This window comes from Podarcis erhardii (assembly GCF_964252035.2).
Source record: "Podarcis erhardii genome assembly, chromosome: 2".
NCBI classification, from domain to species: domain Eukaryota; kingdom Metazoa; phylum Chordata; class Lepidosauria; order Squamata; family Lacertidae; genus Podarcis; species Podarcis erhardii.
The window spans coordinates 61,756,699-61,784,025 of NC_138498.1; the positions used below are offsets into that span (position 1 = coordinate 61,756,699).

The 27,327-nt window shown below is 40.7% G+C and overlaps 1 protein-coding gene across 1 annotated transcript in view; it reads right to left on the reverse strand.

The window, feature by feature from the left end:
• COL23A1 (collagen type XXIII alpha 1 chain) overlaps positions 1-27,327 on the reverse strand; it is a 310,455-nt gene that overhangs the window by 83,591 nt on the left and 199,537 nt on the right. The window contains exons 3-4 of the mRNA XM_081851422.1: positions 23,332-23,384; positions 4,695-4,721 (exon numbers count right to left, since the gene is read on the reverse strand). Of these exons, the coding sequence (XP_081707548.1) occupies positions 4,695-4,721; positions 23,332-23,384 (80 nt within the window). The remainder of the gene's footprint in view (positions 1-4,694; positions 4,722-23,331; positions 23,385-27,327) is intronic.

Consider the following 27,327-nt stretch of genomic DNA (forward strand, 5'->3'; position numbering starts at 1 on the left):
GCATTTAAAATCTCAGAATTTTCTCATTATTGACCCAAAACAATTTTGCACTGGTAATGCTGTTTTGTGTAAAGTAAAAAGGTTGCTTTTGAATTATGTGGTTGTGAGCATAGTTTATTTTCAGGTGGACAGTTGGTGTCTCAAGAGCTAGTTGCTTCGTGATGCTTTTCCCCCCAGAAGCAGCAATGGGAAGGTCCTCCTACAGTTGGCAGATTCCAGGAGCAATGAGACCTGTGTTCATTTTCTTCTTGGTTGCTACTTGTTAGGGGGAAATACCGTGGGCCTGCCTGTATTTTGGTACTGGCGAGGATTAGGTCTGACAGGAGGAAACTTGTAATGTTGAAGAAGCATATAACGTAGCTTGGAAGGGCATGCATTCCACAGCCTCAGGGCTGTCATGGAGAAAGCCCTCACATGCGCTACCACTGCCTGAACTCTACCAGGGCCGCTTCGTGGAGAGACATGTTAATATGGGTGGAGTCTCTCCACCCAGATATTTGTGGCCCAAGTCATTTAAGGCTTTGTATGTTAAATATGGTCCTTGATTGAGGCTTGGAAGTACACTGATGAGTAGGTCAGATCTTTTAAGGCTGGCATAATATGTGTCTGGCTGGTGACGCCCATTAGGACCCTAGCTGCTGCATTCTGATCTAGCTGCAGCCTCTGTAGTATCTATAAGGGGAGCTCCACAAAGAACGCATTACAAGTGTCCAAACAGGAGGTTACAAGAGCATGTGTTACTGTAGCTGGACTTTCTCTATCCTGGAAAAACCTGGCTGGAGAACCAGCCATACCTGCAGATAGACACTCCTATCCACTAAAAACACTAGATCCAGGAGGATCTTTCCTCCCATGGCAAACTCCTGATCTGGATTAGCCCCCCTCAACTGTACCTCCTATTTACAGATTTTTAAAAATAAAAATAAAAAATTGCATGCTAATTGCATGAATGGTGTCACATTTAGCTCTCAATTATAGTTCTCATTTGATTCCCTAAAAAAATCACACAGTTGGAGTCTTCGATAGGGGAGATACATAAGCTGAAGTCGGGGCAGGGCCTCTCTGTTGCTGCAACTGCCTTATTGGGTGCACACCTAGGAGTAGCTGAGAGATGCTGGACTGATAGACACACTCTTCCCTAACTTGCAAGTATAATTTTGACAATAAAGAGTTAATTCCCCACTCTGAACATTCCGTACCCGATGGCGCTGTGACTGTCACATTTTATTTGATCTATCCACTTTCTTCTTCGAAGGACCATGCGATTGCATTCTTGTTTTGGCCACAATACCTGATAATGCTTACTGTACTTTTAATAGCTATTTGAAGGCTGAAGCTAAATTGGTATCAGCTACGCTAGTGCTGGCAAGGGTTATGATACTACCAGGATTAACTGGGCTGAAGAGAACTGAAGTGATTGGCAAGGCAGCCAATGGGTAGCATTATTAGAATGTAAGTGTGTAAAACATCAGTTCCACCCACAGGAATTTATCAAATGTTGTCATACCAGCAGAAGTGGGATACAGTGGTACGTCCGCTTTTAACCTGAAATTCTTCTTAACCTGAAGCACCACTTTAGCTAATGGGGCCTCCTGCTGCTGCCGCGCCGCCTGAGCACGATTTCTGTTCTCATCCTGAAGCAAAGTTCTTAACCCGAGGTAATATTTCTGGGCTAGTGGAGTCTGTAACCTGAAGCGTATGTAACCTGAAGCGTATGTAACCCAAGGTACCACTGTACTTCTCTCTCTTTCATATTTCTTAGGCTGTCACGCCCAAGTGCAGTGATCAAACTACAGAGAGGAAGGAGAAATCTTCAACTCCTTAGTACATGTGAGGTTTTAACCTCTTGCACTCAACTGTGGTCCCAAGCCAGATCAGGTCACTGCACCTGTAATTGGGACTTCCCAAAAAGGATCTGTTGTTTTATGTCAGGGTTTGCCAACCTATTACCTGTGAAGGCGTTGCCTTACCCCCAGGCAAGGCCCCCAGACTGAGCTTTTTATTGTGTTTGTTTTGTTTTGTTTTATTGTAAATACCTAGTCCTCCTAGAAAGAAAGTTATAAAGCAAAATGTGCAGGTACCCTTCTAAGCATTTTCTCTGAAATAGTCAGCTTGGCTGTTTCTGCCTGTCACAGTGTTTTTACCTGCTGTATGAAGTCAGAGCTATGACTGATAAGTTGAGTTGTTTGGACACCAGGAAATGGCTGGACACCCTGGGGATCTAAAGAATTATGGTCCCCTTGCTTACTGCACTTTTCCTGCTTCTTTCTTTTCTAGTCCTTGGAATCTCCCTTTGTTTTTCCTCAGCAACCAGGATGCATCTTTCCTGTGTCCCTAGAAGTTATTTTCTGCAAATACTACTCTCCTCTCAAAATGTGAAAACTTTGCAGAGGTTTAGGAATGTTTCCTGGTGTGCAGGAAGTACAGGCCAGGAAGTCGTTATGGATTCACTGTATAGTAAACTTAGAGCACAATGAAATCCATGTCTACTCAAAAGTATGTGGTCATTTATGACTGGTGCCCACAGTACTCTTTCAAAATTTGAAATGTGCCCACTGGTCCAAAAAGGTTGGTGGAGTTGTTATGTCCCTCTACCTCAATGGAGATCTTGTAGTCACACTGAAAACAAAGCTAATAGTGGAGCCTTAAAATGGAGTTTCTCAACTGTGCTCATGGAGTACTACATACCAGTTTGAGTCCAGGGGAAGTAATTTGATGCTTGCCAAGGACAATAATGGATCATTTGCTCTGGAACAAAGGGTGAGCCCAGGAATGAATTTTAATGTGCCAGTATCCAAGCATCCCCCCACTGAGGACAGATTATAAATGTATTACAGACCCATTGGTATGTAACTATAGGGGATTAGTACATTCCAACATTTCCTGTTTGCAGGGGATTGTGACTAAAAATAGAGCTAAGACTGCAAGAAATAAGCTTTTTTAAAAACACACACACGATTAGAGTAGTCAGTAAGAGTATTTCTACGACCCATGCTAATTCATAAATGAGCATTCAAATTTCTAGTGACTATATTTAAGCAGACCACTTAGAACAAACCCTGTTTGCCTAATCTTTAATAAATTACATTCTTAGCGCCTGAAAGCCAAGAAGGTTTTTACACAAGTTGGTACCTATTTTTTTGCTTTTGGCTTTCGCAGAACTCCACCCAGTAGGTAAATCTTTGCTACTTCTATAGCTGGTCCAGCTTTTCTCTTATCTAGAATGCTCATTTACGCTCTATATTTGTCTTTAATACAGACATCACCAGAAGTGTTTCTCCTCTTAGGACCACACCCACCCACCCACAACTCACATTATCAGTAATTAATTGCTACACTTAATTGCTTCTCATGCTATGCCAATGTAATGAATGGGAAAAAGAGCTAGGAGCATGCCACTTGTTCTTTAAAAACCCGCAAACAAAAGTAGTGTATTTGTACAGTGTTTACAGAGGAAGAATACACCACCGTCTGATTTTAACCTTAAAAAACGGCATGCAGGTATGTAAAAAGGAAGTAACCTTGCAAATGTTTGCTTCAACAGACTTTTTTTATTGCTACATGATGTTGTCATACTGGAGTACTAAAATGACAAACGTGTCTGCCTCTAATAGTGCAATCGTATAATCAACTCAGAAATCAGGCAGAGATAACCTGGAGCTACTTCCAGGTAAAATGCACTTGGAACTGCACCCTAAAGCTGAAAAAGTTATTAAATAAAACTAAACAAACAGTCATAAAAATTGCACAGGACTTAAGACACCTTTATCATTTCTATCACAGCATTATCAAATAGGTATTCGTGATAGCCATGCAACCACATTTCACACAGTAAAAACAGCAACGATGGATGTGTTATCTGGAAAACAAATTGCATTTCCCCAGATACAACTATGGTACATTACATGCTGGAAATTGTAATAATAATAATAATAATAATAATAATAATAATAATAATAATAATGTTCCAGCAATAGAAGCAAGATTTGAGAGAATATATCTGGAGTAGACAATACGTAACAAATGCCTATCAACTGATCTTGCGGCAAGGCAGATCCCAGATACTAGCCCTAACACATATTCATGTAAATGACTTCAAAAACACCCCAACTGTTCTTTTCTTTAACAGCCAGATAAATAACTGTGCATTTGCTGTACTGTAATAATCTGTAGATCACAACTAAATATAAGCCTTTCTCTGTTTACAATTAAGCAAACGCTGAGATATCTCAACGGAAATCTGTTTCAGCACTGGCCTTCCTAAAAACAAACAAACAAACCAAGCCAAACAGGCTTGTAATTCCTGTGTGAATGAAGACTTTGAGAATGCTTATTCTGTTTTTCTAAGATGCATATTCTGTTGCATGCACATGCCTTCCCCCTTACACTGGACAGAAGGTGGAAGCCTGTGCACGTGGGTGTTTCATGTAGCTTTGGATGAGATCCAAGACTGCCAACCTGCATTCTAGTTGCTCATCCACTAATGCCAATTAAATAAATTGCTACCAATGCATTTGGAAACAGCTCTTCAAAGATTTAATATTAAAACCTTAAAACTATGATAATGATTGAAGGGGGAAGGGGGAGGGGAGGGAGAGAGAGAGTGTGCTGACAGGGATAGTAAGAAGACTGAGGTTCAGAATGATGTGCAGTTTGGAGAAAAGATTACAAAATAAAGGGAAAGGCAAAGTTACCGGGTAACCAACTCGTCCTGACTGCCCCTGTGATATTAAATAAGGAAAACAATAAGATCAGTCAATTGCACTTAACAACAGCAAGGCATCATAGAATATAAAAAGTCAGGGGTTGATCTGAAAGGGAACAGAAGCTCTGCAGGGGACAACTCCTGTCCCCGGAGCAGCAGGAGAGCAGAACAGAGGTCATGTCTGGGTATAGTATATCCTTCTTTAATTTTTATCTGTGCAACAACCATATGACGTAGACTGGGTTGTCAGATTGTGATCTGCCTAAGACCATTCTCCATTATGGGTAGTATTCAGCTAAGTTTTACTCAGAGTGCACCTATTGAAATTAATGGACTTAGTCATGTTCTTTAATTTCAATGGGTCTACACTGAGTAAAACTTAGTTGAATACCAGCAAAGATTTAAACTCTCGTCCTGCAGGCTTAGACCCAACACTGCATTAATCTTCATTAGTCCACATAGAACAACTTTTTCTAAGAGTAATTTTTCTACTAACAGGGGATACTTGATACAGTATATCTAAGAACTGAAAGCAGTGTAAAAACCCAAAATTCAGCTGAAAAGTAACCTTCAAGTGTCTCTGTTAGTTAATGCACGTGGTGCTTTCCCCAAACATACCCTCATGATCCCACTTGATTTTGTAGTCCTTAACGCATCACCATGTTCAAGTCACTAGGATCACACATAATCACCTTCATTGTTAAAAAACAATTGTAGCCAAATATTTGATTCTGTAGCTCTATGGTCATGCTGTTCAAGTGCAATTGGAATACTCATGGCGAACTTAGAGTGCAATTAGAGTACATGGGTGAATTTTGCCTCCCTCCTTTTTCTTCTTTTTGAGCTACAAGTGGACATCAGCTGGGGGGAGATGAGTCCTTCTCAGAGGGAGAGGAAGAGCAGCTTGCTTCCTTGACCCCTTTGCTTTGCCTTAGGCTGGCCCATTGCCTAATGTTGCTTCCAACCAGAGATATAAATTCTTTTCTGCAAATGTAAGGCAGCAAGAGCTGCATCTGTAAAGCAAGGTCAGGTTACACTATGCAGTGTGTACATATAACAGAGGCATAAACCTATATTATTTATATATACATGCAGTAGTGGCATAAAAATGTATTAGCTGACACACTCTTTAATTCTATGCTGCGAAGTTCATGCCTCTTCTATTACAACCCTTGAGAAGGTCATGAGCCGAAGGGGAATATGCAAGTATTTTTATGGGCATAAGTTTAATATGTATTTGGCATCTGGATCACTGAATGATATCTGGACAACAGTAACTCAGTTTACACTTTCAGACAAATGTTCTTCCAATTTTTTAAAGTTTCTGCCTGGTTCCATAGCTGAAATGCTTAATAAGAAACAATGGCTTTAAATAATGGAGCACTTTGTTCCATTCAAAATTCTCCTCACACCAAACTGACCCATTGCGATAATTTTGCTTAGCAAAATAGGAACTCAGAGCGAAATATAGGATTGGTTCTAGATATCTGAAGATTATCTGGGGCAGAGGCAATCCATGCACTCCTTACAGTACCTTTTCAAGCTGGCTCACTTCTTCTTACAATGGGTGACATTCAGATTAGAGGAACTCCTCATAAGAAAGGAAGGTTTAGAGATGACAATTGGTAGATGAGGGTGAAAAAGGAGAAAGAATATGTCTCTCCACTTATTTTATCTTTTTTCACCTGCTTTGTTCATGTCACCTCTAAAATGAGAGACATATGCCCACCTCTCACTACCAGAGGGAGGGCCCAGGGCCAACAGGCCTACCCATTTCTGTAACAGTAGTAGAGGTAGTAGTAATAGTAGTAGTGGTAATTGTAATAATAATACTGAAAACCCAATAATAATGGACTCAGTATGTACTATGCAGTTCAGAACTCTCCTGTGTCAGTGACCCTCCATACTCTCTACCTTACCATACAGAGTGTTTTATAATATTTTGTATGGTTGGTGCTAAATTATGAGAGCATGGTAAATATATTATTCAGGCTGCAGAAATTACCTACTCAGCATGTGACTTTAATATCCTCTGTAACCAGCTCTTTTGAAGCACTTTTGAACAGCATACTCATTCTGCAGACAGGATGGTCAGTCATCTAGTAGCCATAAATACTGAACCACAAAGTTTAATATTTAATATGTGAACCCAATTTATGGCAACTGAAAAGTAACAAGCAGCTTTGGTGGCATGGGGAGTGAAGAATGAATTTTCGGCATAGTATGATGCTTTATGGTATGTGTAGTAATGAATTCCTTATGGCTGAAGAAAGAAAATAAAGGGGGGCATGCTCAGAAGAAACCAATTGTCTTAAATGTAATGCTGTCCAAATACAAAAATATTGTGGACAGTAGAAGGACTTTGTCATTGTTGTAGTTAAGGCTTAGAAAGAAACTATGCTATGCAACTATGAAAAAGTATTATACGGAGGTAAATGAAAACCTTATTTAGGTGAAAAAGGCATATTTGCAATTCAGTCATAGTACATCAGTTCCAAATGAAACTGATTGGATGCAAAAATGGAATAAATCTTGCATGAACAGTCCAATTTAAAAAGTAAACAAACTGCACAGTGGAAGGAGTATCAGGCTCTGGTCTTGCAAGTAGCAATGGATGCAATCTAAAGCAACCAAGTACAGTCCTTGTAACATCTATGCAGCTCTACATGGAAACACACCATGATAATTCACATGTGTTATTGATAGCTAAATTGGAACCCAATAAGGTTACATTTTCAGTTATAATATTATGAGGTATGGCAAGCAACAACATTTAATTATCTCCATGATTTTAAAAAAATCCAGTGAAAAGTTACTATAAACAAGTTGGCTACACTTTGTCTCTCATGAATTATCAGTGAGCACACATTGCAAATTCTATTGTAGCAGTTCCTGCAGAATTGGCTAAAAGACTCTAAACAGAGTGCCAAGCTGTCATATAGCCCAGCATAAATCCTCGGTGCAATGGTTTTAAAATGGGCTCCCACTGCCATAGTCAAATTCTACTAATAATTACCAGTGACCCACAAATTCCATGAAACTGGTAGATTAGTGCAGTATCTATATTTTAAAGCCTGAACTGGAGAGTACTTTGAGCAGATCTGTTTCAAAGAATCCAGTAGAATAAAATATACCACTAAAATATGTTTCTCATGAATTTTCTTTATAACATCCATCACTGGCTTAATGCTCATGCAGGATAACAAAGCACAGCAAGAACAAGTTTTCTACAACCTCCAATTTTTCTGCAGCAAACTCAAGAAGGAAAAAAAAAGTTTAAACTCCTATTGCACGACATGCCTAATGTTCAAGATACAACAGCAAATTTCAAAACTGGCACTTTGATAAATTAAATATCTGAAACCTCAAATCCAACCTCAAACAATTTAAAATCTATATTAGCCAATGCTGTATTAGAAGGATGTTTATGCAGGGGATACAGAAGTGGGGTTTTTTATGTTACATTTTAAATATTATATGGAAAGCATTTTCTGAGTCTTAAGGATACTAAATTGCATTTCCACCATTCACAATTGCAGGCAAGTGCTAAGAAAGATGTGAAATGGGGCACAAAAGCTTCACAAGTGATTATTAAACTAAAAACACACTTACCACCACTTTTGTGAAATTGCCACAAGTGGCAGAATTCAACAGAGTTCTAAATATGTATTTTCTTTCTTGATAGATTTTGGTTGTTTGTTTTACTACTAGACGCTAAATAAATTTAAATATTTATTTGTATTTGCTCCTATATTTGAGAGGGAACTGACTAATTTGAAGGAACGTCTTTATACAACTTTTATGAGCCCAGCTGATGAAACTACAGAGAGCAAAGTTATTCAAAGCAGCTTCACAGCCTGACACGGTGTTTTCCTTGAACCCTTTGACAAATCACACCCAACCCAACTTAATGGGTAAAATGAAAAGCTAGGTAGATCACCCATGCAAGGCACCCATCCTCTCCTGAGTGAAACAGGAATTGCCGCCTCCTGCCCCTGTGCTGTGCCCCCACTTCCGCTCCTGCCACACTCTGGCTCTCACCGAACTGCTGCTCAAAGAGTTGCTGCTTGGCTTCCCGCTGTTGGGAAGCAGAGCAGATGGGTAACATGGCACACAGGAATGCCCTAGCTCTCACCGAATCTGTCAGGAGCCAGGGTGCTCCTAAACGGCCTCGGCCCAGTTTACCTGAAGGAGCGTCTCCACACCCATCATTCTGCCCAGATGCTGAGGTCCAGCACGGAGGGCCTTCTGGTGGTTCCCTCACTGCGAGAAGCCAAGTTACAGGGAACCAGGCAGAGGGCCTTCTCGGTAGTGGCACCCACCCTGTGGAATGCCCTCCCATCAGATGTCAAAGAGATAAACAGCTACCTGACATTGAGAAGACATCTGAAGGCAGCCCTGTTCAGGGAAGTTTTTAATGTGTGACATTTTAATGTATTTTTAATCTTTGTTGGAAGCCGCCCAGAGTGGCTGGAGTACAAATAATAAATTATTATTATATAAAGTGCTGCCGCTCAGCTTCCCTGCAGGTGAGGGAGCTGCTTGGCAGTGTGGTGGAGCCCTGGCTTTCACCAAACTTGGTGGGAGCTGGGGCAATCCTTACAGTGTTGCTGCTCACTCAGCTTCTCCACCTTTAGGTGGGGAAGATGAGTGGCAACTGTGCATGCCAGAACGCCTCCCTCTTGGCAGCAGAAGTGGCGGAGCGCCACCTCTTGCACTTCCACTGCCTGAGGTGGGCACTTCACCCCGTCTAATGAGGAGGCCAGCTCTGCCTCCTCGTCCCCCACTATAGCTGCCTCCCACTTGCCTTTGTGCTGCTGAAGTACACTGTGCCTGGCTGGATGTCAGAATATACTTTTAAAGCATGTACAAAGCACCCCCCTCCTGAAACACACACACAAAATCAGGGCACTGTAGTCAATCCTTCAGACAGTTACGATTTCCAGGAACTCTTAAACTACAGTGTCCGGAATTCTTTGAGGGGGGAAATGCATTTCAAATGTGCTTTAAAGTTATAGAGCATATAACTGGTCTCTCTTCATGTTATTGCTAAGGCAGCACATGGAAGGGTGAAGAGTGTAGGTAGGAATGGAAAGCAGAGCTAGGATTTAGATGACTGTCCCATTAAAACACATTTGCAACACTGGTTTAAAACCTTTTTTGAGTAAGTTCTATGCCTGCAGTGTTTACAACTTTCTGAACAACCTCAATTGCGCAGCTCCCCAGCCACAATGCGGTGCATTTAGTCACAGCCTTGTGCCATCAGCATCAGTAGCAACCACCCCTCAGACATGTTAGAGGCTGCTGGAAGCTGGTGAGGTAATTTAACATTTGCAATAAATAATACAAGCATAAAACAGGCATATTGTTCATTTATTTTTGAGACCCACAAAAAGATGTTTGGAAAAAAAAATGTTTTTACTAGATTTAAAATAGTCAAAAAGCCATGTAGGCAGAGAGTGAAAAAAGCATTTCCCAAACATTCCTATAACAAGCACAGGGAAAAGCAGCATCTGGTACCAATTTATGCCCTAGACACACCTCTACCAAAAGTACTGTTCCCGTGAAATGACACAGAAAGGAAAATAAATGCCTTAACTTTGTTGACTCATGATCAAGAGTAACATCCATGTACTTACTGGAGGACCTGAAAAACAAAACACAACACATTTAGCATTAATTACAGAGAACAGAGAGTATTTTCCTACCATATAAATGTTCATTCTGAGGATGACAAATTGTGTGAGAACTGCTCTCCTCCAAAGCATGAACAGTACAACATACAGGTATTTCACACTGTAGCATCAGTTCTTAGTGTGATATCATGTAGTGTTAAGAAAATTAGTATACTACGTTTAGAAAGAAAAGAAAAACACCTCCCCCAAAAAAACACTTAAAGCAAAGAAAATAGTAAGGCAACTTCACGGTATGAGTGCTGAACCATTAGAAAGGACAGAACAAATTTGACTCCTAAGGGTGAAGTTGGAAGAACGTAGGGTCAAAAAAATACCATTTTGGGGCCAGATTAAATAGGGCAGGTGATCATCCTACTTCTAGTTTGTTAAGCTTCCAACCTGCATGCCACAAGAGCTGCTTATATATACGTTAACCAAGATGCTGGTAGAATGTATCTTTTCCTTGTCCCACACAGAAGGAAAAGTTCAGCTGGAATCAGTTCCCTCTTGGAAAGGCTTCCTAGGCATCCCTTGTATCTTCATGTGTGAGATTTTACCTACAAAGGAAGACACAGTATACATATGTGTCTTTTTTGGACACTACAGGTGGTGGATCACATGTTTGGACTACTTTGCAGCTAATAAATCAGAGACAATGGCTTCAGCCTTCTCTCTCTCTCTCATGCTAATAGTTCCCCATCTGAAGTCTAAAATGGTACTTTCTAAAGAAGACTTTACCTTGAACTATTTTTTTGTATATTTAAATTGGCTCGCAGTCAAGCACAATAAAGTGAAACCTCTGGAGTGCTAATATTTGTTTCGCTAATAAGGACGGACTCTTCATACCCCAGCTCATTTTGCTATATCCCCACAAAGACCCCTGCCCAACACAGAGGTGAGCATTTAGTTTGAAGAGACTAATGGAATCCACATTTCACTCCTATTTAAAAGAGGCATTTTACACTCTCTTTTCTTTCTCTTTTAGCTTCTTCATGCTCCATTTCCTACATGATCAAAACCAGAAGGATTAAAGGAGGGGGGGGGGGAATGTGGGAAAAATTAAAGAAAAACTGAACTCCCTGGAAAACAATATAAAATGAGAAACATGCTTTTGTTTGTTTATGCAAGTATCTTCAAACACTAAACCTATTTTAAAGCCTCTTTTAATACCATCATCAACCTGAAGAATGGAATTAATAATCACAGGCACATTACAGAATCCACTGACTTCACTGTGCCTTACTGTCTGATCCCCAGATCACTTACGCTGCTGCTGCTGCTGCTGCTGCTGCTGCTGAAGAGCCACAGCTCAGGGTGGTGTGGGAAACCAGCCCCAGTTAAATAGCCTTTTATTAAAGCTAATGTGTTTGAATGCAGACTTGGATGCTGCAGGGGCTACTGCTTGAGGAAGGGAGAGTGATGCAATTTTCACCAGTATTCCCTGCAGTCTCCAACACCGTCTCCCATGCTGCTCCAAAACATTATCCAATCCTTTTTTAAAGGGTGGTAGGTTGTAGGGTGAATTAATCAAAATTGCCTCTTCCCACTTGTGTTTCCCAAGAGAAGAATTCTGCTCATGTTTAGTGTGGATCCAACCTTTTGCACATCATAACAACACTTCCATACATTGGGTATGGGGGCGGGGGATTCATGAATTGATGACGGTCCCCTTATGCAGAAAACTATGGCTTTTTATGTCTGCTGACTCTAAGAAGGTAGATGGAAGCACAGCAAGTTCAGTCTAGACCAGAAATTAAAAGGCTTTCTTATACAGGGAAATGTGTTTTGTATATGTAGAGATCTGAGCTGGAGAACACTGCTTTCATTTCTAGGGATTGTACGCAAGCAGATACATTAGATAATGTTCCATTGTGCAAAGAGAAATACTTGTGCTGATGGAATGTTTTGCTTAGCACTACATTGAATGCAATGCAAATCCAACAGCCATGTCTACACAGAAGCAAGTTCTACTGTTCAAACGGGTCTTCCTCCCACGTAAGTAGTGTTAGGATTGCAGTCTCAAATGTCATAAAATCAAAATACAATGGTACCTCGGGTTACATACACTTCAGGTTACATACGCTTCAGGTTACAGACTCCGCTAACCCAGAAATAGTGCTTCAGGTTAAGAACTTTGCTTCAGGATGAGAACAGAAATCGTGCTCTGGTGGCGCGGCAGCAGGAGGCCTCATAGGCTAAAGTGGTGCTTCAGGTTAAGAACAGTTTCAGGTTAAGAACAGACCTCCGGAACGAATTAAGTACTTAACCCGAGGTACCACTGTAGTTTCATGTCTTAAACCAAGCGCATAATTTCAACAGGCCTAACAATTTGCGATTTAAAAAATAAAAACATTTGCATTGGCCATCATTAGACTCTTGGGTCAGCAGTATAATTAGCTGGCAAGTGGAGTTGACATGTGTTACATCACATAACCACTTTCTTTCATTATGAAAATAACCTCTACAGGGGAAAAAATTAATTTCAAAGATTAATTAGTTTCCAGCTAAACCCTGCATTTCCAGAATTATTTTGTTAATGATCACCCACATTAACACAAGGAACCCATGTTGCTGGACATTTTCTTGGACTTGGCTATGAAATACTTGCAGCTGTGATTAAGTGAAGAAAATCTTAAACACACACACTATATTTTACAACATAATTGGAAGGGGGGCATCATTTCGTCATCCACAAGCAGGCATTGTATTTCAGAACAGTGCATTTCAAAACAAGTTAGGTATTTTTTGTGAGGCACATTCTATTGTATAGTCTTCTTTTAAAGCCTTCAGTCAAGCTTCTCAGTATACTCTATGGGTCCAGGTCCATTGATTTCAACAGGTCTACTCTGAGGATGACTAGCAATTGATTTCACCATATAGCTTTTACCATGACATGTCTACAATACTGTCCTCATATTATATCAGTGTTGAATGCCCTCTAATGGTATTTCACGTTCACAGAATAAAATCAGAATATAAAACCACAAAATACATAATCAAAATAAGAACAACAACAACCCTATAACTCCCCCCAACACATTTTAAAAGGGCCTAGAATGTCAATCAAATCAACCAAAGGCCTGGTTAAAAACGAATGTTTTTGCCTCGTGCCTAAAGGTATATAATGAAGCATTATACAAATGGGGAGCCACTGCAGAAAAGGCCCATTCTTGCCACTTATGTATTAGTTGTAAATTATTCCAAGTACAAATGCAGAAGAGTAGGATAGAAATAAACTATTTGTGATGTTGGTAACAGAGCCTAGCTATTTTCTAATCAGCACCACTGCAATCAAATGCCACTCATGTTCAAAATCTTTGGCCAAATTGAATTGCCAACCCCAACAGTAACTAATGAGAAACCTGGAGCGCTGGGAGGCATATCACATTTTAACATTACATTAAACAGTGAGTGCAATCTGGAAAGTTAAATGACAAAGTAATTAACCTTATTAGGTTAAGGTTAATTAACCTTATCCAGCATTATCATCTCCCATGTGAAGATGACTATGTGGGAGGGAGACTCTACCCGCTGCTGGTGCTACCCCGGTAGCCTCCACAAGTTGGAAGGGGCACATCAGAATCCCCATATTCATGCCGATTCCTGAACAATCTAGAAAACTGATATTCCAGCATTCTAAATCATGTAGTGAGTCTCCATAAGTACATGAAGCTCCCTGCTTCACAAGTAGTGATGGATGACAGGGCTGAAGATGTATCTTAGCATGCTTGTCCCTGTTCTCCTTCACATGATGCTACTTGGGTGGGAGGCTGTTACAGTCACACATTGGCTTACAGACGCTTCAGGTTGTGCGTTTTTGGGTTACGGACGTGCCGAAACCCGGAAGTACCAGAATGGGTTACTTCCAGGTTTTGGCGCTCGCACAAAAACACTAAATCACTCTTTGAGCATGTGCAGAAGCACCGAATCGCAACCTATGCATGTGTAGACACAGCACTGCGGGTTGCGGACACTGCGGGCTGTGAATGTGCCTCCTGCACAGATCATGTTCGCAACCCGAGTGTCCACTGTATAATGCTTTGAGAGAGCTGTTTTCTACAGTAATAACAGTATCAATAACAGCGGATGGCTCAACAAATATAAATTATTGCATAGCATCTTTTAATTGAATGACTGGTAAAAAAAAGTTTGAAATATTCCTTCCTTTCTATGCACAGTACTGAAGTCTGAAAGTAATTGGGTGATGGTGCTAATGCTGGGTGAATTAATGCAGACCTGAAGGGTTTTGAGTACACTCTGAAAGTGTGTTAAATGGTAACCATGATGTGATCTTACGTACTGTCAGAGCTGGGCGAAAGGCAAACACACAGTGTGTGGAAAGTATGGATCCAGGAAGCAGAGACTGCAATAGATCAGACCTTATTGAAAGGCAGAGGAAGAGCTGCCTAAGCCAAACATTGCATAATAGGGTAAATCTCAAAGCAGGATCAGTCACAGACCAGGGAATACAGTTGAGCCAAGCAGTTTACTGGAACAAAGATGATGGGAAGCAGCAAGTTGAAAGGCAAGCAGGCATAAGAACAAGGGAGCTGGATGACATTGATGTGCTGGTGGGTGTGTGGGTGTTGGGATGTGGCAGACCAGAAGACAATCTGGACTCTAGCTGTGGGTATTCTAAAGGGAAAGTAGAGTTTCATATAGACAAGGCCAGAATCTTGATGTCATCTAGGCAAAGATCTAGGCTTTACTTGGAACTATTTATAATCAAATCCTGACCTGGAAAAACCAATAGACTACTTGGGGCATGGAGCCTAGGAAGTCAAGACTGTCCCTTTCCATCCAAGTTTTCACGTACTTACAAAACCAGGCATCCGTGTGCAGACCAGGAGGCTCCATGTCGGAACCCTAACATGTCCTGAGGTATGAAACTTAATGGAAGGGTGAATTGGTTTTACTTCTCAAGTTGACCAGTACAAAGACTTTGTGGTTTGGCTTAATTACAAGTTATTGGTCAGAAAATCACAAGTCTTCATTTATTCCTCTTAAGAGAAATTTATATGCTCTCCAGGATATATTTTATGACCTATACTGCCTAAGTGATGTATGAATTAGGTGACAAGTAAAATTTCTACATAATGTACCATGAGATAAACTGGCAAAGAAACAGGAATGCTTTACAGGGCAAAATAAGAACATGACAGCAATATATTGTGAAACAAAGTACCTAAGAATGTAAGAAGAGGCTACTGGATCAAGCCAAATGCCCATCTAGAATTGCTAGTGCTAACTTAGTACCATGGTTATAGCACTTCAAAAATTGGCCATCTTTGGCTGCAATTCTATCTTCGTTAAATTTGATGAGACATGCTTCTGATTAGTCATGTATAGACTTCCACCACTTATCACTTACTAAGAAAGAAGGAAACATAAGTCAGTATTATTCCTGTTTCACAGAGGAGGAATAAAGCTAAAAGACAGCGACTTGCCCAACTATGTAACCAATTGACCCACCTCATTAGCATGGACAAGTGATAACAGATACAATGTGGCCACACCAGTTAATATGTTACCTCCTCTATGTGGCTGCATCTCTCCATGTGGAGGATTTTAGAACATATGAACTGGCCCTGATCATGCCACAAACACTTTATGAGATTCTTCTTCATGCTGTTTGCATGTAGCTGAAAGACTGCTGCCTGAGAAAACAATGCCCTTTAGACTTCTTGGTACAAATCTATTTATCAATGTACACCCTGCTTAATTAATTAAAAATGTACACCCCATTTAATGAATTAAAAATTCTCAAAATTACAAAGATGGTGGATTGAAATCACAACTGAACAACAATTTAAATGACCTCATCCAAAAATGCAAGCAAGCAGCAGTTAAAACAGTAAACAAATACTATTCTGTAAAAACTGACTTATTCAGTAAACCAATACTAAATAGTTCAGTCATAATTTTTTTGTGTCCTGGCTCCTAGCTACTGAACCATATTTGTTCTTCAGAGGATGGCTAGATGACAGGACCGGAACTGGAATTTTCCATTCCCAATTTTAGAAAATGAAATATGACTTTGTATCTGTTGAACATATAACATGATGGAACTTGCGAGAGAGCATAAGTGATGAGATGAGAGAATTCTTTCCAAAGAGTTTGAAGCCTTGGAACACAGTCCTGCTAGCATTTAAGAAAGCTTGGCTTTGTGTACGCTGGAAGTACGGCTCAGATAAACAATCAAGAGAAACAAGGATAGGGACTGAAGAGTTGCAATGAGGAAAACATGTGGCTATGCAGACTTGTTATGGAGCTCACACTTATTTGGCTTGATGTCATTTAAATACAAATCTATTTAAAATAACTAACAAGCAAACAAACATTCACAGTTCCTGTTCCTGCCTTTCAGGCGTAAAAAGTGTGCATCTACCAAAGTGAAATTTCTTAGTGCCTGCAGACATTGTGGGGAATGCCTGACATATACCAAACCCTATGGGCATGATCATCTCCAGTCAGAACTGACTCACTCATTGCACTTATTTCCTAAAACTGTATCCACTACTTGTCTTATTATTATTATTATTATTAAGTTTAAAGAGCAGGATTAATAATGCTTTAAGTACCTAAGTAAATTAGCTCCTTAATTTACATACTTGTACTTTTTTTTTAATTGACATGTAGCTATTTCAATGGATACACCCAAAAAGTCTTTAACATGTGCTGAATACAAATAAAATGTATGAAAAAGTATACACGGGATCGTGCTTGTGACCCGCCTTTCAGGAAGATCACCTACTTCCAACTCACCCAGTGTGCAGTAATCTTAAGATACTGAGACACTCAGAGCAAGGAGAGCGTTTCCTTAATTTTCTATGATCATGTAAATACTATGAATGGGAGCTTCATTCCAAAGAGAGTCCTGTATATATAAATACATCCTTTCTAATGGTCCCAGGAGTTAAAGCACAACTGTGACCTTCGTTTTTTCCTCCCTGTAACAACGACTGCCACCAGCGCAAGCTATTCTGAGAGATTTGTAAAATTTATGGCCACCATGTGACAAAGCTAAAACAAAAAAAACCTGACGAGCACTATGTTACGTTATTATTGTCATTATTTATTAAATTCCAAGTTTTATTCATGATTTTCACTTGCTTGCATTCTTCTTTATATACTTTGGTAATCATAAATGTACTTTGGGACAAGACGAACATCTGCTGAGACTTGTTAGATAGTTTTGTCCTGGGAATATTTTGTGGAAAGTTGTTAAAACAACAGCAGTGCTGGAAATAATTAACCTTTCTGAATGGCTGGGGAGCGGGGGGTTTGCTGTACATTTGAGCAACTATTAAAACCATTTTAAATAAATGCTGTTTATTTTCTCGAATTCCTGTATGGTACATTTATATTTAATTCATGCAGAGTATTAATATAAATACTATCTGGCGAAATCTCCATCTTCTTCAATACCAGAGTTCCTTTTTGTTGGATCTAAGATACTGGCAATATCAAGCTGTGCCTACAAAGATTATTTTCATTGCTGACTTGAATCCAAGCTGTGAGATAAAGGGACATTTTTCCTTTGTAGGTGCAGCTTGAGTCATGCCTGCAGAGAATCATCAATTGCACTGCCGGCTTGAATTCAAGTTGCCAATGAATATTTGCACTTGCACATATATCAGCACATCCCAGAGAGTTCAAATACACTACAGAGTTTTCCCACTGGGAATTTCACAATGCAGCCCTGCCCATTACTGTCATCACCAATGACACAGCTCAGCAAGCACTGGTAGGGCTGGATGTGCTATGGAGCGACTGCTGCGAAATTCTGTATTGCATCCCACCCCACTGGGACTTGTGGTTAGTGCCAATTAGCTGATCAGCACCCCTAGCATCCTTAGCTTGCCAAGGAACAATCAGGAGTGGATTTTAAGGTTCTCAGAGGCTTCCACATCTGGACTAAGATACAAATCCCAACTCAGCTATAGCAGACCCTCCAGGTGTCGCTATTTTCCAGGGACAACCTTGATTCAGAGAAGCCGTCCTGATTTCTGCTTTGATCCCAGAATGTCCTTAGGATCATTAGGATGTCCCTAATTTCATTGGGAAAATGTTGGAGAGTATGATAGGATGTTCCTATTTTCACTGGAGAAATGTCAGAGGGTATGCTATGAAGCACCCTGTGTAATTTTGGGCCAGTCATGGTGTCTCAGCCTACGAAGTTTTGCTGTGAGTGTAAACTGGAGAGGGGGGAGGGAACTCCTGGGGAAAAGAGGGGGCAAAAATGTAATAAATAAATAAATGTTACTAATCTTCTAATTGAGAAGCCCTCAACAAGGTTGCAAAGAAACCCAGTGTTTTGCAGGATAGTTTGAAAGCAAGTATAGACAGTGCATTAGAGAACTGCTGAGAGCGTTAGTGAACTGTTGCAAGGCAAGCAAGGAAACTACTTTCATGCAGAGGCACATCATAGAAGGCTGGAGAAGACCAGGTTTTTCCAAGTGGTCACTTTTAAGCATCTTGAAGTCATAGTCCAATTGTAAAACCAATTGATTTTAAAGAGCAGCCTCTTTCAAAAGAGGCTACCCCATAAAGCCTATTAGCAAAGTGAACACTGCAGTTTACTAGCCAATACCACGAAGTGCACAGTGACTGCTCTCATGAGACAGACATGTGGAAACAATTAAATGAAGCAACCAAATTACTACCAGAAATACATAAAACGGATCATGTAGAATCAAGTGACTCAATATATTTGAGTTTCTTGCTATATACACACTGCAGGGGAAAGACCTTCAGAATCAATGAACTTTTCCTGTTTAGAAATGAAGGTCAACGACACAATGAAAATACAAACAGAGGAAGAAATACATTGGGCTGGGCCTGAAGAAACTCCTAGTGTCTGAATTTTGTATGTGTATGTCATTACAGAAATTCTGGAGAGAGAAAAAAGATCCATCAGTGATTGGCGCTAACAGTACAATTGATTCAAGAGATTTTGAGATTTAAAGATATTTTGCAAACAAAAATAACTAAAATGTTAACATATGTCAGGGAACTGCCATCGGCTCAGAGGTGAGAGATAGAGGGGGAGTTGTGTTACAGGTAGCCTCCAAAAATCTTGCGAAGCAGTTCCTCTTCTGGCGAGGAGGAAAGCCCCACCTCCAGTGGAGAAGAGGTGCAAGGACCAGAGGATGCTAGAAAGAGCCTTAACGCCACACCTGAGCAAGCCAGAGAGGAGGGAAGCACACCCCTGCCCTCTCCCATCATGCGCAGTAGCTTGAGGCGCAGGGAGGGGCGGAAAAGGCTGGGGGTGAGGTAACTTTTATGTTGGGGGAGGTACAAGAACAGACCACTCCCGGATTCTGCTAGCGATTGAGCCAGACATGAACTTATGAAGCTGTAAAGTTGTAACCACATACAAGCCTCAAGGGAGGGATGCTATCATACAGAGCAAATAAATTTCTACTCCCATTTATCAGCTGTGGCAAAGAAGCAAGGACCTGGTTTCTGTGTGGTAAGGCTCCGAAACAAATATACAAATATATATCCAAGCTATCTGTGATAACAAACATTCGGCAGCTAAGCCAAAACCAATACACCAAGAGCTTTCTGCTCTTTGGTTAGGCTGTATTACAGATAACGGCAAGCATTCTCTGGCACAACATTACAGAGCCCTTGTCTATCCAGCATGCTGTATTTCAGTTTTGCGTTGTGTTTGCCCCTGTGCCTCCCTATTTTTATATATGCTTTCCCTCTATTACGGAAGAATATATCAATATAACCATCTGCTTAAAAAACGATACAGTGCACGGGATTCCTTGCCAAGAACAACTAAAATCACTTCTTAGTTTTCCTCCCCAATTACAGAAAAATCTAAATAGACATGGTTGAGTCATATTAATTCTTTATAATTCCTCTTCTGCTGGCGGTGTTTGTAATATGACCCAAAGGCAGCCTTTTACTGCTGCAGATGAACAATAATTATGTGGTTAAAGCATTAAATCAAAATATGTGAAGTTTATGTTTAATGCTCTGCCCTTCCGCACACTTCCAGTCTAATCTTTGGTCCCCAAGGCAGAATTCTGGAAAAGCGCTGGAGCAGAAAGAAACAAAAGCTGTGGAAAGTGACTGATCAGAACTGATGCAAAGGGATAGATTACATCACACACTAAATAATCAATGTAATTAAGGTCTGTCCTTAATTAGTACACTCATCTCTAAGTTGGATATAAGCATGAAATTCAATTATGCAATGCAAATAAATCAGATCTTTTTTCCCGACAATGGGGTGAGATTCAACTAAAGAATCACACTAGCAGAAGCCAGTGCAAGGGATCTCACTAGTGCAATGGATCTCACTAGTGCAATGGAGTGTTGTCTTTTCTCTCCCCTAAGTGACCCCCACAAATTTGGCTCACCCACCCAGAGAACCCCCCAGAACAGCATGTGAGTGGAGGAGAAAAGGGATTAGTCTGTTTGGCAAGCTGGAAAGCTTGCACTGACAGAACTATTGCCTTAGTGCTATTTGTATTATCTGTAAGAACAAATAAAAAAAATGAGGTTTAAATCTGAAGCTATTACTAGCTAGGCTCTTGCTCCGAGAAAGGTTCCCAATACAGAAGAGCAGGAGTTTCTTACTAAGATCTATAACAATATATTTATTCTTCTTTACATCCATGGATCAGGCTGATCAGGCATGCAGCCTTGGTTGTGTACTTTATTCTTCTCTCTTGTTCTAAACTGTTATTGTTCATCATCATCACTATTACACTGTTTCTTTTGAGAATGAAAATGTAATCGTACACAAGACACACATAGTGGCCAATTCCAAAATGTAATGTTTCAAAGTAAAATTCATAGGTTGAGGAAAAATACCTCAGTGGTGGAACATGAGCTCTGTTTGCAGTAAGTCCCACAAATGTATGAACCTAGGCAGCTCAGTAGCAGAATTCTTCACATAATTAATTAATTAATTAATTAATTAATCCCACTGTTTCTCCTTTAGGAACCATGGGTAACTAACAACAAATATTGTTTTTTACTGACCATATTTTTTATAATAAAAGTCAGTAAAACACAATGCAGTAGACAGTAGTTCTTGGATTATTAAATTCCATTCTATCCTCCATGACAATAACCAATCAAGAACAGGCTGTCTCCCTAATTCTTGGACATAGGAACCACCTATCTACAGCATCTTGTTCTTATTGAGATTCAGCCTCAGTTATTTGGCCAGTCCACTACTGCCTTAAGTGCTGAGTGTCATCTGCACATTGGTGCTACAAATCCCCAGATGCCTCCTTCCAGTAGTTTCATATAGATATTAAATAGCATGGGAGACAATATGGGATCAAAGTGCCAAGGGTTGAAGCAGAGAGGTTGGGAAGTTATCCAAAAACCTCAGTGTGCTCAGGGAGGGTGACTTCATAAATTGCTATACCAGTGATTCTGGGCAACACTCTCTTCCATCTCAAGGCATTCACAATTCCCTGGACACACCCCACTCCATCCCCAGCAGTCGATCTCTCCCTCCTAGATTTCACAAACCAAGATAGGCAAGTTTCAAAAGGGCAGATGGTCACTCTAAAACCCTGCAAGTATACCTGTCCACATCTTCAATCTGTAGTAACTGAAAAGGTTCCCATTAACTATGATGGGACTATGGTCTAAATACCTCTACAGGACCAGCCTCAATTGGGGCAATCAGTTTGGTATAGATACAAGTGTGCTTTACTCCTTGTCATCTTTAAGTACAAAAAATTAAATAGCAGGACAGGCCCTTTATGCAACATTCTCTATAAAGATTTTCAGTGTCAGATTATTAATGAGCCTTTAGCTCCCCAAACTAGGGCATGTATGGGAGCTGCTTATACCATGGGTAGGCAAACTAAGGCCCAGGGGCTGGATCCGGCCCAGTCGCCTTCTAAATCAAGCCCATGGACAGTCCGGGAATTAGCATGTTTATACATGAGTAGAATGTGTCCTTTTATTTAAAATGCATCTCTGGGTTATTGTTTTTACATGAGTAAAATGTGTGTTTTTATTTAAAATGCATCTCTGGGTTATTTGTGGGGCATAGGAATTCGTTCACCCCCCCAAAAAAAGAATAGTCTGGCCCCCCACAAGGTCTGAGGGACAGTAGACCAGCCCTCTGCTTAAAAAGTTTGCTGACCCCTGGCTTATACCCATGTGACTTGTATATCTCCTCATCCCCCTTTGCATTAAAGATGTTACGACTATTTATAGAAGGGATGGGGAACCTCTGACCCCACGGCCAAATTATGCCTGCAAAGCTGTTTCTCCCAGTCATTGGTGTTTGGCAGGGAAAGCTTCAGCTGCAAAGGAACAATCTGGAGCCTTAAAGCATGGTCCTGATTGTTCCTTGGCAAGCATGGCTTGCATCTTTTAAATTTGGTGCCAAATGCAAGCTCTACTGGGATGGATTCCACTTGGGAGCTCCCAATCAGAGTCGATCCCTGCTGAAAACACTAAATGCAAACCATGCTTTCAGAAGGAATCTTTGCTTGAATTCAACCCATGGCTGCAAAAACAAAACATAACACAACCAAAAAAACAAAACAAAACCTTTCTTTGCAGCCCTGGCTTAAATTAAAGTTGGGGCTGTAAAAGAAGGGAAGAATCAGAACCACACTTACAAGTGTGCTCTTGATTTTTCTTTGAAGTTTGAATCGCCTGACATCATGTGAAGTCAGGTGATTGACAGGTAGGTCAAAAATGGCCCGCAGAGGACAAGCCATATCTGAACCCAGCATTAGCCCTTACAACAGAAAGAAATGGCTGAACATGTAAGTTTTATTTGGTAGTCAGTAATTCAATAGGCTGCTCCTATAACTAAGAAAACAGTAAACATTTCACAGTTGGTGGCCTATTATGCCTGAGAAGGAGAACACTACTTTTCAAACAACCATTTCAAACTTTCCTCTCCTAGTTCATGTCGACAGCTTACTAATATTTTTGCACAAGACACAGGGACTTACCTGGATCTCCTCGTCGTCCAGCCTTTCCTCGCCTTCCAGGTGGACCTGTGAAGGGGGAAAAAAATACATACATGTAACTTGGGTCCCAATTATCCACCTTTCAGAAATCTTAAGCCAGTTTACATGGGGATCCCAAGCAGTCTTCCACTGAGGCAGTGACCAGGTTGAGAGGCCTCTTTGGCTTTCACAATGCAATAGCATCATGTGCTGGGGTGAGGAATCTGCAGCCCAGATGCAGCCCTCCAATTTCATTCAGCTGCATGTGCCATCAGCCTCCTATGATACTGTGGCCCACATCTGCCTCTTTTGAATGCCCCTCAAGCACCTTCACATGCGTCCTCTTTATTGACTCCTGAGGGATTGATGGCAGTGGTGGAGAAATGCCAGGGGAAAAGAAGCTGAACAGAAGTCTAGTGTCCAGGCCAAGGGAAGTAATACCACCACTCTATTCTGCAGACCACACCTGGAATACTGTGTCTAATTCTGGGCACCACAATTTAAGAAGGATGTTAATAAGCTGGAACGTGTGCAGAGGAGGGCAACCAAGATGATCAAGGGTCTGGAAACTAAGCCTTACGAGGAGTGCTTGAAGGAGCTGGGTATGTTTAGTCTGGAAAAGAGGAGATATGATAGCCATCTTCAAATATCTTCAAATAGGTGTCACATGGAAGAGGGAACATGGTTGTTTTCTCCTGTTCTGGAGGGTAGGACTTGAACCAATGGCTTCAAGTTATAAAAAAGGAGATTCCAGCTAAACATTCAGAAAAAAATTCTGACAGTAAGAGCTGTTCAGCAGTGGAACAAACTCCCATAAGAGGTGGTGGGCTCTCCTTCCTTGAAAGTTTTTAAGCAGAGGTTAGATGGCCATGTGTCATGGATGCTTTACCTGCGATTCCTGCATTGCAGGGGGTTGGATGAGATGGCCCTTGGGTGCCTTCCAACTCTTCTATGATTCTATGACACCACTGCCTTGCATAGCATCCCTGGAGGTTTAGACCAGGGATGGGTGGCAAAAACAGGCAAGAATGGGAGAAATGGGTCAGTGGATGGGAGACGGGGAGGAAAGGAAAGGGTGTGTGGAACCAAAGCAGTCCTGTTAGGAAGAGGATAATAGGAATGACTGAGAGGTGAAGGGAGGAGGAAACCAAAACTAAGGTGTGGCCCAAAGGCACATGAGGCCACCACCCTGCTGAAGCTAAGTAGGTCTGGGTTTGGTGAGTATTTGATTGCCTGGGAACCACATGTGTATGTCACTTTCAGATCCATGATGGAAGAATGGCAGAATTTAAATTTAAGAACATTTCTAAACAAATAAGGTTGAAATGGCCCCCTGTCTTGCATTGCTGTATGGGGAAGGGAGAGGGGGACAGACAGATAGAGGGATAGGGGAAGGTGGAATGGCCCTCTTGTCTTGCATCAAGCCTTGGGGAGGGACAGAGAGGAGAATAGGAGGGAAGGAGAGAAGGAAGCTGGAATGGGCCTTGTGATGGGGTGCCAGTGGGAAAGAGATATATGTCTGTGGTTGGTGGTCTTGCTTATTCAGCAGGGAAGATCTGAAGCCACTGCAATCAACAGGCAGTGAGAAAATGATAGAAGTACTACTCCTTTTTAAAAACAACAAGAAGAAAGCTTTCCATCTGTAACACTGTATTGTCAGCTTTTACAATACTGCATGTTTTCATCATCTGCATTGTTGTATAAACGCTTCAGTTAGTGGAAACCATATAAAAAGATCTAGACTATTAGACATTCCCAGTCTATGAAATAATTGTTGAACTGCCAAAAAAATGTTTCCTTTCTACATATGTAAAAGAGGTATTAGCCAAGATCTAGAGATCCCACTTGAAATATAAACAACACTTGTTAATAGTCTTGCCTGCACTGCAATACTCTTGTGAAGCCCAAGGGGGAATTTCATATACTGTACACAGACCAAGAAGGAGAACACACTTAATCGTACAGTTATGTATGTGAAAATCCCACAAGTCCTTGAAGATGGCAGTGTCCTTAAACTGCAGCAATATAAGCATACTAAAGAGGCTGCATAGCACAGAGGTCAGTGTACTCATAATAGTTTTCTTCTAAACCTTAATCCTGTGGCAAACTGAACCATGTAAAATATTACAGATATGCATTGCAGATTAATTTCTTCTTTGGGTACTGTGTCGTCTTGCCCTGCCTTATCCCACCCACCAGTTGCTGTAGTGTCAAAGCACCAGCATGCTGATTCACACACTTGATTTCATCATGTACTCTATCAGGACAGCAGCTCACATGATATCAATATCTAACAATAAATTGGTTAATATTACCTACTATACATAGAATTATTGGAGGGCTTTGTGTTTCTAGCTGGTTCGATTTCCGGGTAAACTCCTGCTAGGTTTGCACTGGGCCCCGGATTCCGACTAATCCAAAATTAGGAAGGTTGTAGAGGGGAATGAAAGGCATACAATGAGATACCATAGCTGTCAACTTTTCCCCTTTTGTTGCAAGGAATCCTATTCAGAATAAGGGAATTTCCCTTAAAAAAAGGGAAACGTTGACAGCTATGTGAGATTCACACACAGCCTTATGATTCAAAACAGCTCAGGGGGGTTGTTTATTTACAGATTTGCAATATCAAAATTTTGGAAAAGGCATACACATCCTTTTCCCCAATGCCAGTTACAAGACAGCTGGATGAAGCAGAAAGACTCCTTCTTCATAACTGAATCCACATGAAAGAAGTCTATTTTAAATGGAGATGCTGAAGCTGCCAGTTGCTTCAGGCTCTTCCACAGGGACTGCTATACAGAGCACAGGCTGGTGGTTGTTTTTGTGTGGGTTTCTTTTTTTGTGGGGACAGGAAGGCTTGGGTATGTTGGGTTGGCTGTTTGGGGCCAGAGATCATGAGCAAATTTGGAGAAGATTTTGACTGTAGGTGGACACATACTCATTGGACATGCATGGCGGCAAATGTGGGCAGTGGGAAGAGTCCCGGTTTGTAAACAGTTTGTATACAGTTATGTACTCCCCACCCTGTCCAGAGGGAGCTTAAATCTTTGGTTCAGCATTGCTAAGCTTGTTTGTAACATGACAACTCTGATGAGCACTGATATATTAAACCTCTCATGGGTTCTTTCAATGTATGAGGGGATAGTTTCCCTAAAGCAGAGTTGGGTAAGATGTGGTCATCCAGACGATGTTGGATCCAGCGCCTATCAGCCTTAGCCAGCACAGCCAATAGTAAGGGACAATGGGAGTTGTAGTTCAGCAACATCTGGAGACCTACAGGATAACTACCCCCGTGCTAGAGAAAAGGGGAGAAGCAGCTAGAACAATTGATCATCACCTTATATTGTATTCCATTGAAATAACTTGATATACAAATCCCATTGTGTACTTGACGAAAACTGATGACCATCTATCACAAGTAGCTACGACTAAGGCCAAGGAATATTTCCATATACTTTTATACTCCGCAAGATACCTACAGTCTTGGGTTTGTTTGTTTTTAACAATAATATCTTATTCAGGGATAGTATATTACTGAAAATCTGTACTATCTCTTCTGTTTATTGTTGTTTTATTATTATATCTGTATTGCTGGATTTTAGAAGTATGTGGCAATGGAAATCATTATAAATAACCTGGATATAAGATTTGCACCAAGGTATCCAGAATAAGATGGTTAGATTGCAGAACAGTACAACAGGGAAAGAGTCCTGTTCCAACTTTCATGGGGAAAGTAGTTTAACTGGTTGCAATTTATTGAGTGGAAGAATATGTACTGTTTTTAATTTTTACAGCATCTTGTAGTCAGTGATGAGTGCTAACACAATGCTCATTTTAATGCCTTGTTTACTAGCCATTCAACAGTGAATATAAAGAAACTTCAGCACCAACTAGTAAACTGGACTGATTATCACTTGTTATCAAATGGCAACTGTTTTATGATGTATATCAACAATTCCTCATAATGTTTCCAGATTGTGAAGTGTTTCTT